Source organism: Tachysurus vachellii, chromosome 18 (assembly GCF_030014155.1).
Source record: "Tachysurus vachellii isolate PV-2020 chromosome 18, HZAU_Pvac_v1, whole genome shotgun sequence".
Taxonomy (NCBI): Eukaryota; Metazoa; Chordata; class Actinopteri; order Siluriformes; family Bagridae; genus Tachysurus; species Tachysurus vachellii.
This window is the reverse complement of record NC_083477.1, coordinates 17,778,480-17,796,569: the sequence shown is the minus strand read 5'-3', so window position 1 is coordinate 17,796,569 and position 18,090 is coordinate 17,778,480. Positions and strand designations below refer to the sequence as shown.

Genomic DNA, 18,090 nt, shown 5'->3' with positions numbered 1-18,090 from the left:
CATGAGAACTTAATCTTATTTTCATGTATGTTTATTCTAATTCAAAGAAGACAAAGGCACCAGAATGGTGAAGCAGGGCGCTCAACGTCGCGCTTTGTCTCGCTCCTTCAACAACTCCTCTCGAATAGAGCTCTTGTCGCCTTTAACCCCTTGGACACCTCCGTCACCTCCGACCCTGGATCATGACCCGTCACCCGTTCTGGAGTGGAATCCAGACATCGTTCCTGACCAGGTCTACCTTGATGCCGCCGCAATTTTCCGAAACTCACAGAAGGACAAGGTTAACTCTCAGCGGGTCATCAGTTATGGGAAGCGGTCGAAGGTAACTGCGTTGAAGGTCAAGGATGAGGTGTGGAAGCGCAGGGCCTATGAGCTGGCCTTCAACACGCTCAAATGTAAGTAGACGGTAATGCTTCTCATTGGCTCGTCTGATTAGTATTTGCCATTATATGGCAATAGTGATTACTATGAAGTATACTATTACTAATAATAACAATATCTTCATTTTGATAACATATACATGCACCTGAACTGGACGAATCTGAGGTGTGGTGTTGGAAAGTAATTTGAATTCAGATGCTGGAAGCGCTATCTCTCTCTTGGTCGCTCTTTTCTTTCATCTTCCATGTGCTATTCCATGAAATCAGTCTTAAAGTAGCCAAAAATCAGAAATAAAGTAGCCAAAAGTCACTGGTGGCCAGGGTTAAGGTCTGAATTTTTTAACAAATCCTTGGTGTTTCTCACTTGCTGTAGAAACCTAGTGTAGAGGCAAGTTGTGCAAGGGAAGGGAGGGTTTGAAAATTTTCAATTCATGAAAATTCATCCATTCATTTCATGTGGCAGTGCATGTGGATCACAGGCCATATGTATGAGAACATATCATACAAACGTCTGGTTCCACCATTTGGCTTGTTTGTAATGCACAGAAAATTCTCAAGGTCTGTCAAAACTGCTTTCACCCCACTTGAAAATTTAGTTTTTTTGGCTAGATGATCTGCAGTTTTCATTCTTCCAATGCAGGCAAGTTCACAAATGGCGTCCTTGCTGCCACAGATTCAGACACTGGGATTTCTGTGTTTATGAGCATTTCTGTGGTTGCTGAGCCTCACAAGACCAGTGAGCGCAAGCCTACCTTGGGGTCTTTTACTAATGTAGATATAAAGTAATCTGTCCCTTTTAGGATCTTTCCAAACTTACATAATATGTCAGTAGGTGTATTGGTCCAAGATCTGATTGAGTAAATAGGTGCAAGTGCATCCATCTATTCTCAATCCATCCAACCATCCATCCAACAATCCATTCATCTATTACGTCAAGTTATTTCTGTACTATATTCACCAAAGCCGAGGCATGACTGGGAGTCCTTTGTAGAAAGAATTTGTAGAAAGAGCCACACCTACATCTCTGGAAAATTGTCCCTAGTGTGTGATTGCGTGAGTGAATGAGAGTGTGTGTGTGTGTGCCCTGCGATGGGTTGGCACTCCGTCCAGGGTGTATCCTGCCTTGATGCCCGAAGACGCCTGAGATAGGCACAGGCTCCCCGTGACCCGAGGTAGTTCGGATAAGCGGTAGAAGATGAATGAATGAATGAATGAGCCACACCTACTCAGGATCAAGATCTCCTTACTGGAAAACCAATATGGTGAAAGTGTTCCTTAGTGCAACGCAAGCTCCACATAAATTGTCAGAAGCTGCTGACAGGTTGGTTGGCCCTCAGATATTTTCACCTGTGTCAAGAAGCCATCACATTCATTTCATTTGATATCTCAGGCTGTGGGCTAGGTAGCTCAACCGGTTGTGATAATCTACACTATTCAAAACACCTTTTATATATACATATGCTGTTATAAGAAAATAATCAACTTTTGGTTGGTAATTTTGGTAAAGGTGACTCACAGCATTACCCCAAGTAATATATTCCTTGCTTATGTTTCTAATGTTTTGCCACGAATTCACCTCTTTTACAGTATATGATTCTGAGCAGCACAGGAGGCTGTATTAATGTCTGCACAGAGTGACTATTGCTGGCCTGTTTGCTAATTCAGCTCTCGTAAAAATACTGTCTAAGCAGCACCTTTTCCCCCGGATTCTGGAAGCCATCCCCTTGGTTATGGAAGCAAGGGGTCGTCACTACTCCTGACTGATTGCATTCCACAAAGGGCATGGGTTTGTCCTGGGCCAGACTCAATAGGAATATCATTGGTGTTTACTTGTTAGTTGCTTGAGCTTCACTGGTTGTTGTGATGACATCTGTGATGACATCTGTCTTACATCATCTCCACATTGAAGCATGGTGGTGGGAGCACATGTTAAGACCTGCCTCTGTAAATCTAATCGATTGATCCTGATTGATATTTTTTCGAATTGTCCCAGACTAGTTTTGATAGCTACCTGTATATTATTTAGATATGAGATTTCAATTTTAAAAAAGACATGCCAGTCTTTGTTTTCAGTACAAGATACTTATTTTGAATAGATTTACACATGGATAACATACAGTAGATTAAAAAATGGATGCTATCATTTTCGAAATCTCCATGAAACTGTAAACAGGATGGCAGAGAAATATACCATCTTGTATATTATGTTGCCAAATGGTAAATCAGACACTTTTCCAAAGAGGCTGAGAGAGAGAAGGAACTCAAGCAGTGAATAAGTCAGATGTGTGTGCATGTCTATGTCCATGTGTGTGTTTGGGTCTATGCATCCAGGACAGATTGCAGTCAAGGTGTCAATGGCAGGCTGAAACGGGTTTTGATAGGTTGATTGAGGAGAGAAGAGGGAAAAGGCTGGCATGCCCAGGAGGAATCACATTACCCACAATGCGGCAAATCAATTTAGCCAATGATCTGCTGTCTGGGCAGCCCGAGAAGAGAGAGAGCTCGAGAATACTGGAAGAGTGATAAACACACAGATAAAAGAGATTAGAATGGGATGTGGTAGAGAAGCAGAGAGAATTTGAGATAGAGGGAGGAAATGAAGGCATCCATCGAGCACACATAGTATTAGCACGGCTTTATGCTAAATCCCCATTTCCCAGAATGGCATATTAATTAAGCAACATTGTACAAGTAAATTTTTTCCAATTCATTAATGTTACATATTGTCCTTAATTCTAGTGCTGTTTTAAGAAACACCGATTGTTCATGCTGTGCTATTTATGTTCGCTGCAGGAATTATACACGGATCTCATCTACAAAAATTACCTGGTCCTATTCAGGTTCATGGTGTAGTTCAGGGTTGTTTCTTTATCAGACTCTCTTTTTTCTCTCTTGAAGATGGCAAAAAAAAGTTTATCTTGTTACAAAAAAAAAAAACTGAAGACTTTCCCATTGTGGTTTCCTTAATAAAGTTAAGCGAAGCATCTGACCTACACATTGTGTTACACAGACAAAATAACCTTGTATCCAAACTACTATCTGAGCTGTTTGTTTAATCAGAATTGTGCATTCAACACGAACATCTCTATTGTTATTGCACATTTATGAAACCTAGTCTTGTTCAATTCATGTCAAGAAGAGGGCAAAAGTGGGAGGAGCCTTGTCATGAAACTGACATTATAAACCTCTCTAGATCCTGCTCAGACTACACAGCAGATATCTCTTGCAATCTGTCAAGTTTATTGTGTGTGTGTGTGTATGTGTGGATAATCCGGGAATCGGTGTTGATGATTGGGAGCGTATCGATCCAGGCTTGTTGAATGCCGAACGCATTTAAATAAGACGACACACCTGGGAAAGGCCTAATCACCCCATCACCCCTATATCTGCAGAACCATGCTCTAAAATCAATACGGCTGACACAAACGCACATTCACACACACAAACACATATATATATATATATATATATATATAAACATTGCATTTTACTATCTTGGTGAAGTTCTTCCTTTGTCTTAATTATTGTAGCTAACCCAACCTACCCCTAATCTCAGTGAGACTAATGAGAAAAAGATGAAAGACATTCAGCTGTCAAAATTTTGTATCATTAGAGGGACACTGGGGTCCTCGCAAAAAACTGCACACACAGTAAAATGGACTAATGCATGTAAATACACATTATCACTAAACAGGATCTTTCTAAGAGACTCGAATTTTCTTCATGTCTTTTACCATTTCCCATGATGACAAGTGATTTGTGTTTTTTTTCTGTCTTTTTGACTTCACCAATATCCTTTCCTGTTATTTATTAATATGTCTACATACAGCCAACTCGCTCTGCCCGACGTTCATTCATTCATTCAGCCTCCAGTGAAGGGAAACTGTAATGCTGTAACAGCATACAAAGACATATATAATTGTTAGTAACAGATTTCCACAAACCTTTGACCATATTTGCTTGCTTTAAATGTGAAATAACGCTGACTTGTACACAGATCTTCCCCTAGCAGCAGCAGTGATGTCAGGTTGTCTCAGGCTGAATGCTCTCAAAGGAAGACGCTATCATGAGGCATGTATCCATGCACAGGACTCGCCCTAATTTGAAGAAGGTGAGCTAGTGTAGCTTGAATGATCTGCACAGTTCACTTGGAACCAACAATACAACTAATTTCCCCACAATTATATAGTTCTAAATATTTTACAGTTCAATATTTAAGTAGCTGAAACCAGTGACATAAAAATGCTTCCATTTCAAGTCAGTTTTATTTGTAATGAAAAAAAAAAGTCATAGAAACAAAGCAGCTTAATAGAAATACTGATGTAGGTTTTATATTAAGATCCTTAATGAGTCCCGAAGACAACATGATGATAAAAGCCATTAGAGAATCCACACTCAACAGAGAACCTCGTCTGGGTGACAACAGATGCATAATACATGTACATACACATAAACATACTGTATGAGTATATATACAGCTAGTACCCAAGTTACGAAAGGAGATGCGTTCTTTGCACATTATATACATATCACACCCAAGCATACACAAATGTACACACACACAAACACACAAAAACACACACATAAATGCTCAGCCCTGAGACCACAGTGAAGGTGAGGCATGACAGGCATGGTAAGTGTAGTGTGTATTGATCTCACGATTATCACAATGTGTGTGTACCTGTTTGTGTGTGTGTGTGTGTGTGTGTGTGTCATGGTGTCAGATAAAAATAATAATTCTATACAGACTCAGAGGTTATGAATGCGTAAATGAAGACTTATCTCTCTCTCTCTCTTAGTTATTTACACATCCACCTTCACATCCAACATCTGTCAGTCCTCTCTGCCCTCGATCTCCTATATAAGTCATTCGTATCGCACACTGTGGGCTGCGCTTGGTTTTCCGCACATGTACAGCTCCCCTGCCTTGCGCATCATTTACACCCAATTTAAATGACATGCAAATGAGCACAGGTGCCGATCGATTTGAACGACCTTTGAGGCTGTCTATTTGCCTTGCAGGAGTGTGATGGCTTTCTTTACATGGCATGCGTATCAGCCAGAACATTTTAATTAGTTTTCATGCCCCATCTAGACTTGTTGGCCAGTATATCATGTATTTCTAAAAATGGCTGCAGTATATCGCTATCAGTATATCAGTGTATGCCAAAATATTTGAATTTGCATTTACATTACATTTACCACATTTAGCAGACATCCTTATCCAGTGTGATGTACGAAATCTGCCCTGAAGTCACTATCAGTGAATACATGAATACTGGATTGCTAGGTCACAGGCTAAGAATACCATCAGGCTAAAACTCTATTGGAGGGAATAACAATTTTTAAGTGCAAGTTCAGGTATTTCTGGAATAGGTAGGTCATTTGAAGACAGCCAGTGACTCTACCGCTTAGGTGCTTGAAAATTTCGAAGAATCTCGATTCATACCTTCCTTGGACCCTGAGAGATGGTGGGACCAGTCGAGCAGTGCTAGAGGATCAGAGGGAGCATGGAGCAGTGCGACGAGTGAGAAGAGCTTTCAGATAAGAGTGTGCTGGCTTTGTGGGCAAACATCAGTGTTTTAGGGTTGTGTGGAGAAATTTGGAAGGTTTCAAACAAGTCGTACAGCTGCATTTTGGACCATTCGTTGAGGTCAAACTGCTCTCAGAAGTAGACCTGCCAAGAGCAAGCACCTGAGTGACCTCACTCAGTCACTCACTCATTTTCTACCGTTTATCCGAACTACCTCGGGTCACGGGGAGCCTGTGCCTATCTCAGGCGTCATCGGGCATCAAGGCAGGATACACCCTGGACGGAGTGCCAACCCATCACAGGGCACACACACTTTCATTCACTCACACAATCACACACTACGGACAATTTTCCAGAGATGCCAATCAACCTATCATGCATGTCTTTGGACCGGGGGAGGAAACCAGAGTACCCGGAGGAAACCCCCGAGGCACGGGGAGAACATGCAAACTCCACACACACAAGGCGGAGGCGGGAATCGAACCTCCAACCCTGGAGGTGTGAGGCGAACGTGCTAACCACTAAGCCACCGTGCCCCCCACCTGAGTGACCTATGTAAAATAAAAGTGTTGTGTGAGGAAAAGGACACTTGATTGTCTTTAAAAGTTTAAGTTACTACTCTGTCTTACCCTGTACAAATAGTTCTACAGTATGTTTTTGGTCCCTTAAAAGGAACAAAAAAATAAATAAAATCGATGGTGAAATGGTGGGAGTGGTCTCTTCCAGGATGACCCCGCCCCATCCATGATTCATTGAAGATGAAAAAGATGTAAAACATTTGTCTCAAGAGAAATGAATAATGAAGGATATTCTTCATCAGCAGTGCCTACTGCTAAAGCCAATGGTGGATATTTAAAAAGGGTCGATGATGTAATAATTGCTGCGAGAACACGACTATTATTCTACGGGGTTCTTAAGATCCGAGAGTGCAATCAAGCTCTATCTCACTTTATTACCCCCATAACAATAACTAGCAACACAAAGTGAGACGTCATTAACGTTATGTCCATCGCTGGAAAGGATTAATCCTTCATTCTGATGGCACTTGACAAAAAAACCCATCAGCCACTTATCATCTTGGTTTCCCCGATGTACAAATGATTACATCTCTTGCAGGAGAGACAATAAGCTACTCCTGTGGTGATAGATGAGGAGTAATGAGTGGCTTAAGAGAACCGTGTTCCCTGATCTATGTTTCCTAGATTGTATTTCCGTCTTTATGCTACGCAGTCCCCATATGCCTGGTTTAAGTTATGTGTGTCTGTTTTTCCCAGTTTGAGTGTTCTTGTAATTCTTGGTTTCCTGGTTTAAGATCTATGTGATTTGTGTTTTTGATTTGTGTTTTTTTCCCCCCAGGGCTCCGTGTTTCTGTTTAAAGGGATGCAAATTTCTTGCTTCCTGTTCCCTGTATTCTGTATTCATGCTTCAAGGGAAGTGTGTTTAGTATGTTCTGGTTTCCTTAAAGAATGTTTCATATTTCTTTGTTTCTGGTTTTAAGATTTCTGATATTTGTATTTTTCCATTCTGGTTTTATCTCTCTGTTTTTAATTGATGTGCATTTCTTGGTTTCTATAGTCATGCTTTAAGAGAAGTCTGTTCTGTGTATATTTGTTCCTTGATTCCTGTTTCTTTATGTCGTCTTTCTGTATTTCCTGGTTTAAGTGTTTTCTGTTTGTTGGTTTCTTTTATCTCTTTCCTTGTTTGCTGTTCCTGAGTTTTATGTTTCTATGTTCCCTGGATTTTTCATTGCTTTTGTTCATTTTACTTATTTATTTGTTTGTTTATTTATTTATTTTTTGTATGACCTGGTTTCCTGTTGCTGTATTTCATATTTCCTGTTTTAGGAGTTCTGTGTATTTCCCACTGGTTTCCATGTTCTTCCATATGTCATGTTTCTGTGTTTCCTGGTTCAAGTGTTCTGTGTTCGTTGGTTTCTCTGATTTTTCGTTTTCTGTGTCTGTATTTCCTTTTTCTATATGACCCTATTTTAGTGGTCTGTGATTCCTTTTTTTCTGCATTGCCTGTGTTTTTGAATCCCGATTTTTATTCAGTCTAATTTCCTGCTTTTGTCTTTCCTGGTTTGTGTTCTGTGTTCCTAGGTTTGTATTTCCTCTGGGTTCCATTTTTCCATGTTTGCTTTTTTCTTTCTGGTTTCTGTGCTCATGGTTTAAGAGAAGGACATTTGTTTCTTGGTTTATTTCCTGAACCTTCCTGTGTGTTTCCTGATTTTTCAGGAGTGTTCTCTAATTCTCTAATTCCCCTGTTCAAATTTGGTACCAGGATATAGGCAACAGTGAAAATATAAAGAAAAAAAAAAAATTATAATGGCAATGCATTTTAGTGGTCTGTGATGAATGAATTATCATTGCCATTATAATTTTTTTTTTTTTTTTTTTAATTTTTTTCTTTATATTTTCACTGTTGCCTATATCCTGGTACCAAATTTGATGTTTTAGTGTTTTCTTGGTTTAAGTGTTCATAGTAAGTTCATAGTAAGGTTTCTGTCTTTCCTCTTGTGAGTGTTATGTGATTCCTGATTTCAGTATTGTCTGTGTTCTTTCGATCGTTTATTTTATAACCTTGTTTTTGTGTTTCCTCTTTTCCCATTTCTGCTTCCTAATGTAAGTTTTCTCTTCCTGGTTTGGAGTTGCCAATGCCTATAGGGTTTTATGTCCTTTTGTATGTACAGTAACTTAACATCTTTTAGTTTTTGTTGGCTAGATTCTGCGATTCCTTAGTTGTTCCTGTATGTTTCTTTGTTTGAGTGTTGCCTAATTCCTGGTTTCTGCATTGTTGTGTGCTTTGGATTCTGTTTTTGTGTGTGTGTGTGTGTGTGTGTGTGTGTGTGTTTAAGTTTTCTGTGTTTCTGGGTTTCTGTTTCCTGGTTTTGAGTTTTCCTGTTTCAGTGTTTCTTTTAATGCTTCTGCAGACTCATGATTTTTGTTTCCTTTATTTTTGTACTTTTTTGTTTCTCTGTTCCTTGGGTTTTCATGCTTCATGGATTTCAGCTCTTCTTTTTGGTGCTAGATGAGCTGGAACTGGAAGTAAAGTCAATTATTGCTGGTGTAACATCAGCAAATTATTGGTTCACTTTCCTTTATTTTTTGTCGCATTTTATGTCCTGTGTTTCCCATGAGTACTGTGATGGATCTCAGGCCTGCCAGGAATGCTAGGCTCTCTGGGAGACGTTAAAGAGCTTCAGGCTGGACAATTGCCTGTAGAGCGAGAAAGAAAAGAGAAAGAAGAGGTTTTTATAGCTGTCTTGCCCTTGAGCAGAACAATGGCGTCTCTGCGTGAATCGCTTCAGTAAATATCAGGCTGATGGTGATGTATAATCGGCAAGCACTTCTAAAGAAGCTGATTAAAAGTCTGGCCTAGAGGTGTGTGTGTGTGTGTGTGTGTGTGTGTCTGATGTAGCAACAGATAGAGAATGTTGATGGGGGGGGGTCAGTAAGGGGTTGATATAGTGTACGTGTGTGTAATGAGTGCAAACCCTAAAGATAAAAAAAGAAAAATGGCACCCAGATGTTCTTCTTTGTCTTTTGCTGTTGTTTATTTTGTCGGCTCATTTATCACCGGCCACTGTAGCTGGCACAGTCTCGCTTTGTTGAAGTTTCACAAAAAAAAAAAAAAGACCCTGAGCCTTTTGTGTTAAATTTGTCATAAATACAAATACAAATCAGTTTAACAACATATAGAAAGTTTGATCGTAGATTGTACAGTGTGGGCGGGGCTAAGGTAGGGCTCATTATCATATTTACCTGTTTTCACTTTTCAATGTTTTTACGTTTCCTGGTTATGCATTTGAGAATTCTTCTCAATATCTACACCGTGTTCTAAATTTCTGGTTATGATGTCACAGTTTTAGCTGTTTGCTCTTTTACCATTTCCTGGTTTGCGTGTTCTGTGTTTGGTGGTTTCTATATTTTCTGGTGTTTCTCAGTTTCTGTCTTCAAGGGTTACTTCCTGGTTTCCTTGCTCAGGGTTTCTGCTTCCTAGTTATAGTTTGAGTGTTTCCAGGTTTCCACAATTCCTTTTTTTTTACTTTCTTCTTTACTTTTTTAAAACTTCAATGCTTCCTCTGTTTCTGATTTTGTATATTTCTCTTTGCGTTGAGCTTCCATGCACACATCTCCTGATGATTTTATTGGGTTTCTTCAGGTTTCTGAAAAAGCTCGTTCTTCTGACCTTACCGTCAGCTGCTTGTGGCTCTGCAGTGGTCCAGCTACTGATTAACAAGCAAGACCTGCAGAATATTTTACAGAGGTCACATGCCTTTAATGTTGGCCAGGGTTCGTCATGTGCCTCTCGAGTTTGTTCTGTTAGCAATTAGCAATGCTGTACATCAGGGGCTCAGCCTTAACTCAATAAATAGCTTAAATTGTTAATAAGTTGGAACACAGTGGCAGGTCTTAGCTGACAGCAAGCAGAACGATTAAGCAGAAAGCAATGGAGAGATCGAAGGTATGTCATGTATTTCGCTGTAAACGTTGCTGTTAGAGCACCTAATTATCACATACACACACCCACACACCCACACACACACACACAAAGAAGAAGTGCACAGCCAAAGCATTGAATCCAATGACCCAATCATGTGTTTGTGTGTGTGTGTGTGTGTGTGTTTGTGTGTATGTGTGTGAATGTGTGTGTGAACGTGTGTGCATTCAATCTAAAAAAGATTGTAGGGAATAAAGGGAATGTATGATGATTTATCTAGAGCTTTACTTGGCCCATAAGAACTTAAGACAGCCTTAATACATTAACACACACCCACCCACACACACACACACACACACACACACAAACTGTATCCGTAGTGTTAGGCAGGTGTCAGGACAGGTAAGTTATGCATTGGTGCCTGTCGTTGTGGCAACTTTTCCCCCTCCGGTGATGAACACAGAGTCACATCACATCTGTCAAGATAACATGCACACATCCGTGTGTGTGTGTGTTTGGTTTCTCCTACACGGCATTGCTCTCCTCTGTCTATCCATATTTTTACCTTTTTTCTTTTTATTTCTGTTTTAATACCTTGTAAAACTCCTTCTCTCTCGCTCTCTCTCTATCTCTTGCTCTATCACGCTCTGACTCTCTCTGACTCTCCCTCAAATATCCCTTGTAATCTCTCTTTTCATCAACTGTTTTCTTCCTCTTTTCCATTTCTTTTTTTCTCCCTTCTCTGCTCTCTCTGTAATTCTCCTCAGTCAGTAATACATGGCTGTCTTGTACCCTGTTTTTCTTTTCCTTCCTCTGACGTTCTTTCTCTTCTATTCTCAGCAAAACTTTTTTCTTTCTGACACTAGAATTCAGTGTCAATATACATGTTTGTAACTATAGTAAAATTATTATACAATATGGATTATACAATATTATCGAGATAATAAACACACACACAATGTACAATATACAAAATAATATTACCAAATACAGTCACAAGTGCACACACACACAAAATAATGAACAAATATATGAGATAACACAGTGATAGGCAAGCACACACACACACACACACACACACACACACACACACACACACACACACTCACCAAAATTATCCAAATTTAGAGAGACCATATACAATGATAATCTCTCTCTCTCTCTCTCTCTCTCTCTCTCTCTCTCTCTCTCTCTCTCTTTCTTTCTCACCTCACTGACTTATTACCTTTTTTCCTCTCCCTCTACCCTTCTTCACTGGTCGTAAATCCCATTTCCATTCCTTTTCTCTGTCTTCCACGCCTCAGTCTACGTCATGCACTTTTTCGTGTTCTCTTATTTTTTTTATGACGTGTAATCTTCTCCTCTCCTTCCCTTGTCTCTCTCTTTATTACTCATAAAATCCCTCTCTCTGCTCTCATCAAGTATTCTCTCTCTCTCTCTCTCTCTCTCTCCATTTTTCCTTTTTTTAACCAAATGCTCAGGGGGAAACCACTCTCCATTCTTTCTTTCTTTCTTTCTTTCTTTCTTTCTTTCTTTCTTTCTTTCTTTCTTTCTTTCTTTCTTTCTTTCTTTCAAACGAGCTCTCACTTCAGCCTGTATTCTTCATAAAGAGCGAAATAAAAGTGCATGAAATCACACATCACTCCATGTCCCTCTGACTGGTTAGGCTGCAAACGCCAATTCACGAGCGGCAGGAAAAAATCAGCATGTTTTTCGAACCTTTGCAGCGCTCCACACACTAGAACACTAGAAAGTGGCGACAAAACCCTCCGGAGCTACCGGTTTCTCTCTGCACACTTTATTACAACATCTTGTAATTGGGAAGTGCTAATTTTTATGACAGTTCCTTGATTTAACCACATTTCCTGAGGAAAGGATTAAAGTTCAGGCTGTTCAGCTTTCTGATATACAGTAGCTCTGTTTCTATGGTGGAGGCCAAAGGTTTTGAGAATGACACAAATATTAATTGTCACGAAGTCTGCCGCTTCAGTTTTTATGATAGCAATTTGCATGTACTCCAGAATGTTATAAAGAGAGTGATCAGATGAATTGCAATTAATTCCAAAATCCCTCTTTGCTATGAAAATCTGCTTAAATCCCCCCAAAAAGAGCTGCCACAAAAGCTGACGTCATGTCAGCGATGCTCTCCTTAACACAGGTAAGCGTGTTGACGAGGACAAACCTGGAGATCACTCTGTCATGCTGATTAAGTCTGAATAACAAACTGGAAGCTTTAAAAGAAGGGCGGTGCTTGAAATCATTGTTCTTCCTCTGTTGTAACCATGGTTACCTGCAAGGAAACACATGCAGTCATCTTTGCACATAAAGGGATTCACAGGATATATTTATGCTTGTAATTATACTTCAGTATAACACAGAAACAGCTGACAAAAAGATCGAACAACACTGAAGCAGCAGACTTTGTGAAAATTCTCAAAACATTTGGCCGAAGGTTGTATAGTGCTACAAAGACACCACTGATGATGTAATGAAAATGTTTAACCGCTGTGTCCCATAGGACATACTACACACTTACACTACGCACTGTGCACACTAACATCTAGTGTAAACAGAAATTGATCTGAATTGGAACTCTAACAAAACAACATCAGCAAATTTGAAGGATTTTCAAAGACGTCTTGTCCAATGGAAAGACAAGCTTGTGCCCAAAGTCACACTCACTGCTGCTCATGACAGCTATCTTCCCTCTTCTGCATACATGAGCTCACAGATGTCCATGAGTGGCTGCTGTCCAGACAACATGGACAGCAACAGGGTGAAATAAACACAATGAGAATTAACAAAATTAATTACGGTAACGAATATTCTTTTCCTCGAACAGCACGTCATCGATTGTTTCATTCCTTACACGGAGTCTTGTCTTTTTGTTATTTACTTCAATAACACGTCTGACGTCAAGATTATTTAACAATTATTTAAGTCTGATCTTATCTTTTTCAGATCAAGAGCTGCTAGAGGACATCCTGATCGACAGCAGCTTATATTTGTCTAAGCCAGTGGTGAGTGTGAAAGTATAAAAATGTTTTTTTTTGGTTAAAAATTGAAAGCTGAATATTTCTGTTTTTTTTCCCCAAAAATGTTTTGCTATTTTTCTGATTTTTAGTATTTGATATTGTTATGGAAATCTTCTTGAAAATTGGCGGCTATTGTAAAATTGTACGCTCCTCCGAACCACAGAATTTGCTTGATTTCGCTTCGAACTTCTACATTTTGAACTTACACAAAATTAAAGGTAATGATAATGATTATGTGTCATGTCTTAATTCATTTAAAAAAAGAAGAACCTCCTTTGGAGGTTAAAAAAAAAAAGACAATTCGACTTTTGACATTTAACAGAATCGGACGCTGATCTATTTAAGTCTAATAGCTACCAGTAAACACTAAATGTATGTTTGTGCTGTAATGATTAGAAAAATCAGAAGCACTGAAAGGCGCTAACGCTCTTTTTTTTCTTCTTTTTTTAAAAGGTAATGCACAATGAAATACAAACTATAGGACTGATAGACGTCAACTATGTTAATATCAATAAAGGCCCGTGCAATAAACACCTCTTTAAATGTGCTTGAAACGCGAACGAGTTGCAAAATGAATCCTTAGATAGTGTGTTAAAACTTTTCACATACACACACTTTCTAGCCGGCTTTGACTGCAAAGCGAAGCAGGAAGTGTTTTAGCATTGAGTTATTGCTGTTGGTGCGACTTTGACTGCATAACCGATTAATCTTTCATGTGACTTACAGTTAATCACACACTGCATTTTATCCGCCAGCGAAAGGTCCATCTGGCCTTATTAATCATTAAGGTGTGCGTGTGTGAGTTTAAAGAGCTAATGAATGATCGGTGTGCTCTAGCAGCAGCCGCGTCATTCCTAATGGAGTAATAATATGACCAAGCACGCCATGTCGTGTCATGCTTGTGTGTTTCTTTTAATTCCTTATTTTTTTTTTTTTTGTAATGAGAAGAAAACGTCTTTTCTTTAATACAGCGATTCTCTTTCTACTGCTCGAGTAAACCTATGGGTTAGAAAAGACCATTCTTAATATCTGTAGTGAATTTGATTATAGACGTTAATGTGTAAAGCTCCTGAGATTAAATCCCCACAGGCGGCTGTGTGATACGAGGTTATATAACGTTGTACACCTATGCAGAAGCCGAATGTCAGATAGATTCAGTTTTTGTTTGTTTTGTTTAATTTCTGGAGGAAATGCTACGGAAGTCCTAAGAGGCCATGCATTATTATATACAGTATTTTCTTTTCTGTTTTGTCGTAATCACGAGTTCGTTTTCTCACGATCTCTGCATGAACCCCATTGTTAATATGTAACGGGTTATTAAAATGTTACGCCATTATTCTCATAAATGCTGTCAATTGTTTTGTATTCATTTTGTTTGTTGTTTTATTTTAAAAAAACAATTGCTTTTTATTTATTTATTGTTCCGGGCTTGTTTACTGCGCTTTTGCTGCCTCTAGAACATGCTTATACAGAGCTCATAAGAAAATTAAGTTGTTATCACGACAAAACAACTTTTGTTATGTCGAGATTACGAGCAAATTAAGTCGTTATGCATGTGGCATTAACGTCATATTCATTCGTTTTCTACCACTTATCTGAACTACCTCGGGTCACGGGGAGCCTGTGCCTATCTCAGGCGTCATCGGGCAAGGCAGGATACACCCTGGACGGAGTGCCAACCCATCGCAGGGCACACACACTCTCAAACCGGGGGAGGAAACCGGAGGCACGGGGAGAACATGCAAACTAAACACACACAAGGTGGAGGCGGGAATCGAACCCCCAACCCTGGAGGTGTGAGGCGAACGTGCTAACCACTAAGCCACCGTGCCCCTGCGTTTATTCAGTGCTTTGAAATGGTGACATAAAATCATGTCCAAATATAAAGACTGAAAAAAAATGTGAACGCAGTTTTTTTTTTTTTTTTGGCTGATATGGCAAAATATCGCATCACAATTCTTACACAAAACACAATTCAGACAACACGGTTCATGATATCAAGATTTTTTTGCATAGTTTATACTGTGTGTTAGATATTTAATGAACACTAAGATGGTTGAAACTTTCGAAAGATTCCAAACAGTACAGTTTAGTTTGTAAACACCGTTATATTAAAGTTATTCAAAGATTTTGAGGTAACTGTTATCTCCTGGAAAAGTGAATTGTGACAAACTCTCACAATATCAATGATATATTGTCATATTTGCCCCAACACTAATCATCACATCCATAAAGTGAGCTGTCTGTCAGATCTGATGAGGGAAGTCTCAGCTGTCTGTGTGAAAAACAACTTGAACAGTGTGTATGTGTGTGTGTGCATCCTCCCCATGCCTAAAGCAGTCTTACCACACCATACACACACACACACTCCGGAGACAAAATATGGCTGTGGTGAATGATGAATTTTCACGTGTTACGACTTGGCGGGTTGTTACTCTGCATCCTGGGAGAGAACATAAAATCACTGCCACACATTTTCACTTTCCTCCCCTATCTCTCTCTCTCTCTCTCTCTCTCTCTCTCTCTCTCTCTCCCTGCCTCTGTCTCATTTATTTAGCCAAGCTCTCTTTCAGCACAAGCTGATTGTATCCTGAGAACAGATTTTGAGCCCAACCTTATAAAACCCCACCATCATAATTATAGCTATATATGCATTTATGTGTGTGTGTGTTGTGTGATCGTATGTATAATGAGTTTCAGCAGGACTCCATCTGTTAGCTTAGCGCTTAGCCACATCCCATCCGGGAACACTGTTGCCAGGTGACATGCGGCGTGGAATCTCCGAGGTCCTGTCTGCGACCTTGCTAAAGGACGAATGAGACAATAAGAGAACAGAATAGGAGGAGGAAGAGGAGAGGGAATTCTTTCAGAATGTCATAATTTCACATATGAGTGTAGGATCGTGTTAAGGATAATAAGGAGCCAGCTTGATTTAGGATTTTCAGCATAATTTCTGTACATTTTTATTACTTTAAATAATATAAAACAATTTCTCTTTCTAATAACTCTTTCTCTCTCTCTCTCTCTCTCTCTCTCTCTCTCTCTCTCTCTCTCTCTCTCTCTCTCTCTCTGTCTCTCTTTCTCTCTTTCAGCCAGACGATCTGATGAGTTTGTTGGCCATCATGTTGTACGACTTACAGGACCGTAAGTTCCTCCCACGTAAACGACCGACCAACCAGGACATGCAGAAGGAAGTAGCTAAGGTCATAGAAGTAGAAAACTGTCTGCTCAGGTAAAGGAATTAACACACCACGGTTGCAAGTTATGAAGTTATGACTGAAATGTTTGAGTCGTATTGAAATATAACATTTAATGTTCTGTCTGTTATGTTATGTGGAAAACAACATGAGACATAACTACTGTTCAAGCAACAAGTACTGAACTGGTAGTGATGACAATAACTTTGCAGTGATTACAGTAATTTTGATATAATATCAGTAACATTGAGATAATGGCAGTAACTTTGAGATAATGGCAGTAACTGAGATAATGGCAGAAACTTTGAGATAATGGCAGTAACGTTGCAGTGATGACAGTAGTTTTGAGATAATATCAGTAACATTGAGATAATGGCAGTAACTTTGAGATAATGGCAGAAACTTTGAGATAATGGCAGAAACGTTGCAGTGATTACAGTAGTTTTGAGATAATATCAGTAACTTTGAGATAATAGTAACTTAGTAACCTAACACCACCCAAGGCCTTTATTCCCTATATAATGCATGGTCTGAGACAGATTCATGTCTCGCTTGTAAATTTTGTTGCTACTATTGTGTCTCAGGTTTAAGACAAAGCTGGCAGCATCTTTAGCACGATGCAGAATCAAACACGACCTGCTGAGCATCGACTGCATGCTGCCAGAGAGCGTCAGGCAGAGGCAGGAGAGAGGGTCCCATCTGCCCATCTACGCCTGGATTAATACACTGCACACTAGGTAGACACACACTCTCACACACACACAAGAGTGTGAGAGAATCCGACCCGTGTCACAGTTTGAAATAAATAACATTGCAAAGTCCTTTATGACATGCTGCCTTAAGGTTAACTGGAGGATGTTGAACAGTGTGTGTGTGTGTGTGTGTGTATGTGTGTGTGTGTGTGTGTAAAATAGTTTATTGTCCTGTTTTGCTGCTGGGATTCCATTAAGGCTGTTCTCCTATGTTTAACCTCCATTCCACTCTGACGCATCTTATTTCATACAAATCTGTGTGTGTGTGTGTGAGTCTGAGGGTCGTAGCTCATGCAAGTCCTCAGGCATGCTGACCATGGGCAGATAAATCCTACTGAACCACAGACAGAAGCAATCAAAGCTTGTGGACCTCTCACACACAAACTCGTATACACACACACACAGCTTTAAAAATTAGGAACGCCTTTCTTTTCATTAATCAAGTGACAGATTTTTACTTGAACTAAAATTCTGTGGTGGTGTGACATGATCTGATCTGGACTTTATGTAAACAAATCACATAAAGAGGTGACTTTTCATGTTCACATGAAAAAGCACCAGATAGTGCTATTTACAGCTAGTATTTACGTTGCAGATTTCATAAAACTATTAATTACCTCACATGCAAACTAAAGGGAGGAAACCATATGTAAATTAGTTCCAGTGTGCTATTTGTTCTCGATGCAGCAAGTTCCGATCTCTGGAGAATAAAGAGAAACGTGCTACATTCGCATGTTTACTGACTAAAAGCTT

General features: G+C 39.5%; 1 protein-coding gene across 2 annotated transcripts in view; it reads left to right on the top strand.

The window, feature by feature from the left end:
- The window catches only part of LOC132861121 (putative methyltransferase NSUN7), a 30,513-nt gene that overhangs the window by 714 nt on the left and 11,709 nt on the right, over nucleotides 1-18,090 (top strand). The window contains exons 2-5 of one of the 2 annotated variants that reach the window (XM_060892498.1): nucleotides 51-395; nucleotides 13,315-13,373; nucleotides 16,481-16,620; nucleotides 17,170-17,322. In XM_060892498.1, coding sequence (XP_060748481.1) covers nucleotides 65-395; nucleotides 13,315-13,373; nucleotides 16,481-16,620; nucleotides 17,170-17,322 — 683 coding nt within the window. In that variant the 5' untranslated portion in view covers nucleotides 51-64. Of the gene's footprint in view, nucleotides 1-47; nucleotides 396-13,314; nucleotides 13,374-16,480; nucleotides 16,621-17,169; nucleotides 17,323-18,090 lie in introns of both variants that reach the window. The other variant, XM_060892497.1, reaches the window with a different exon arrangement.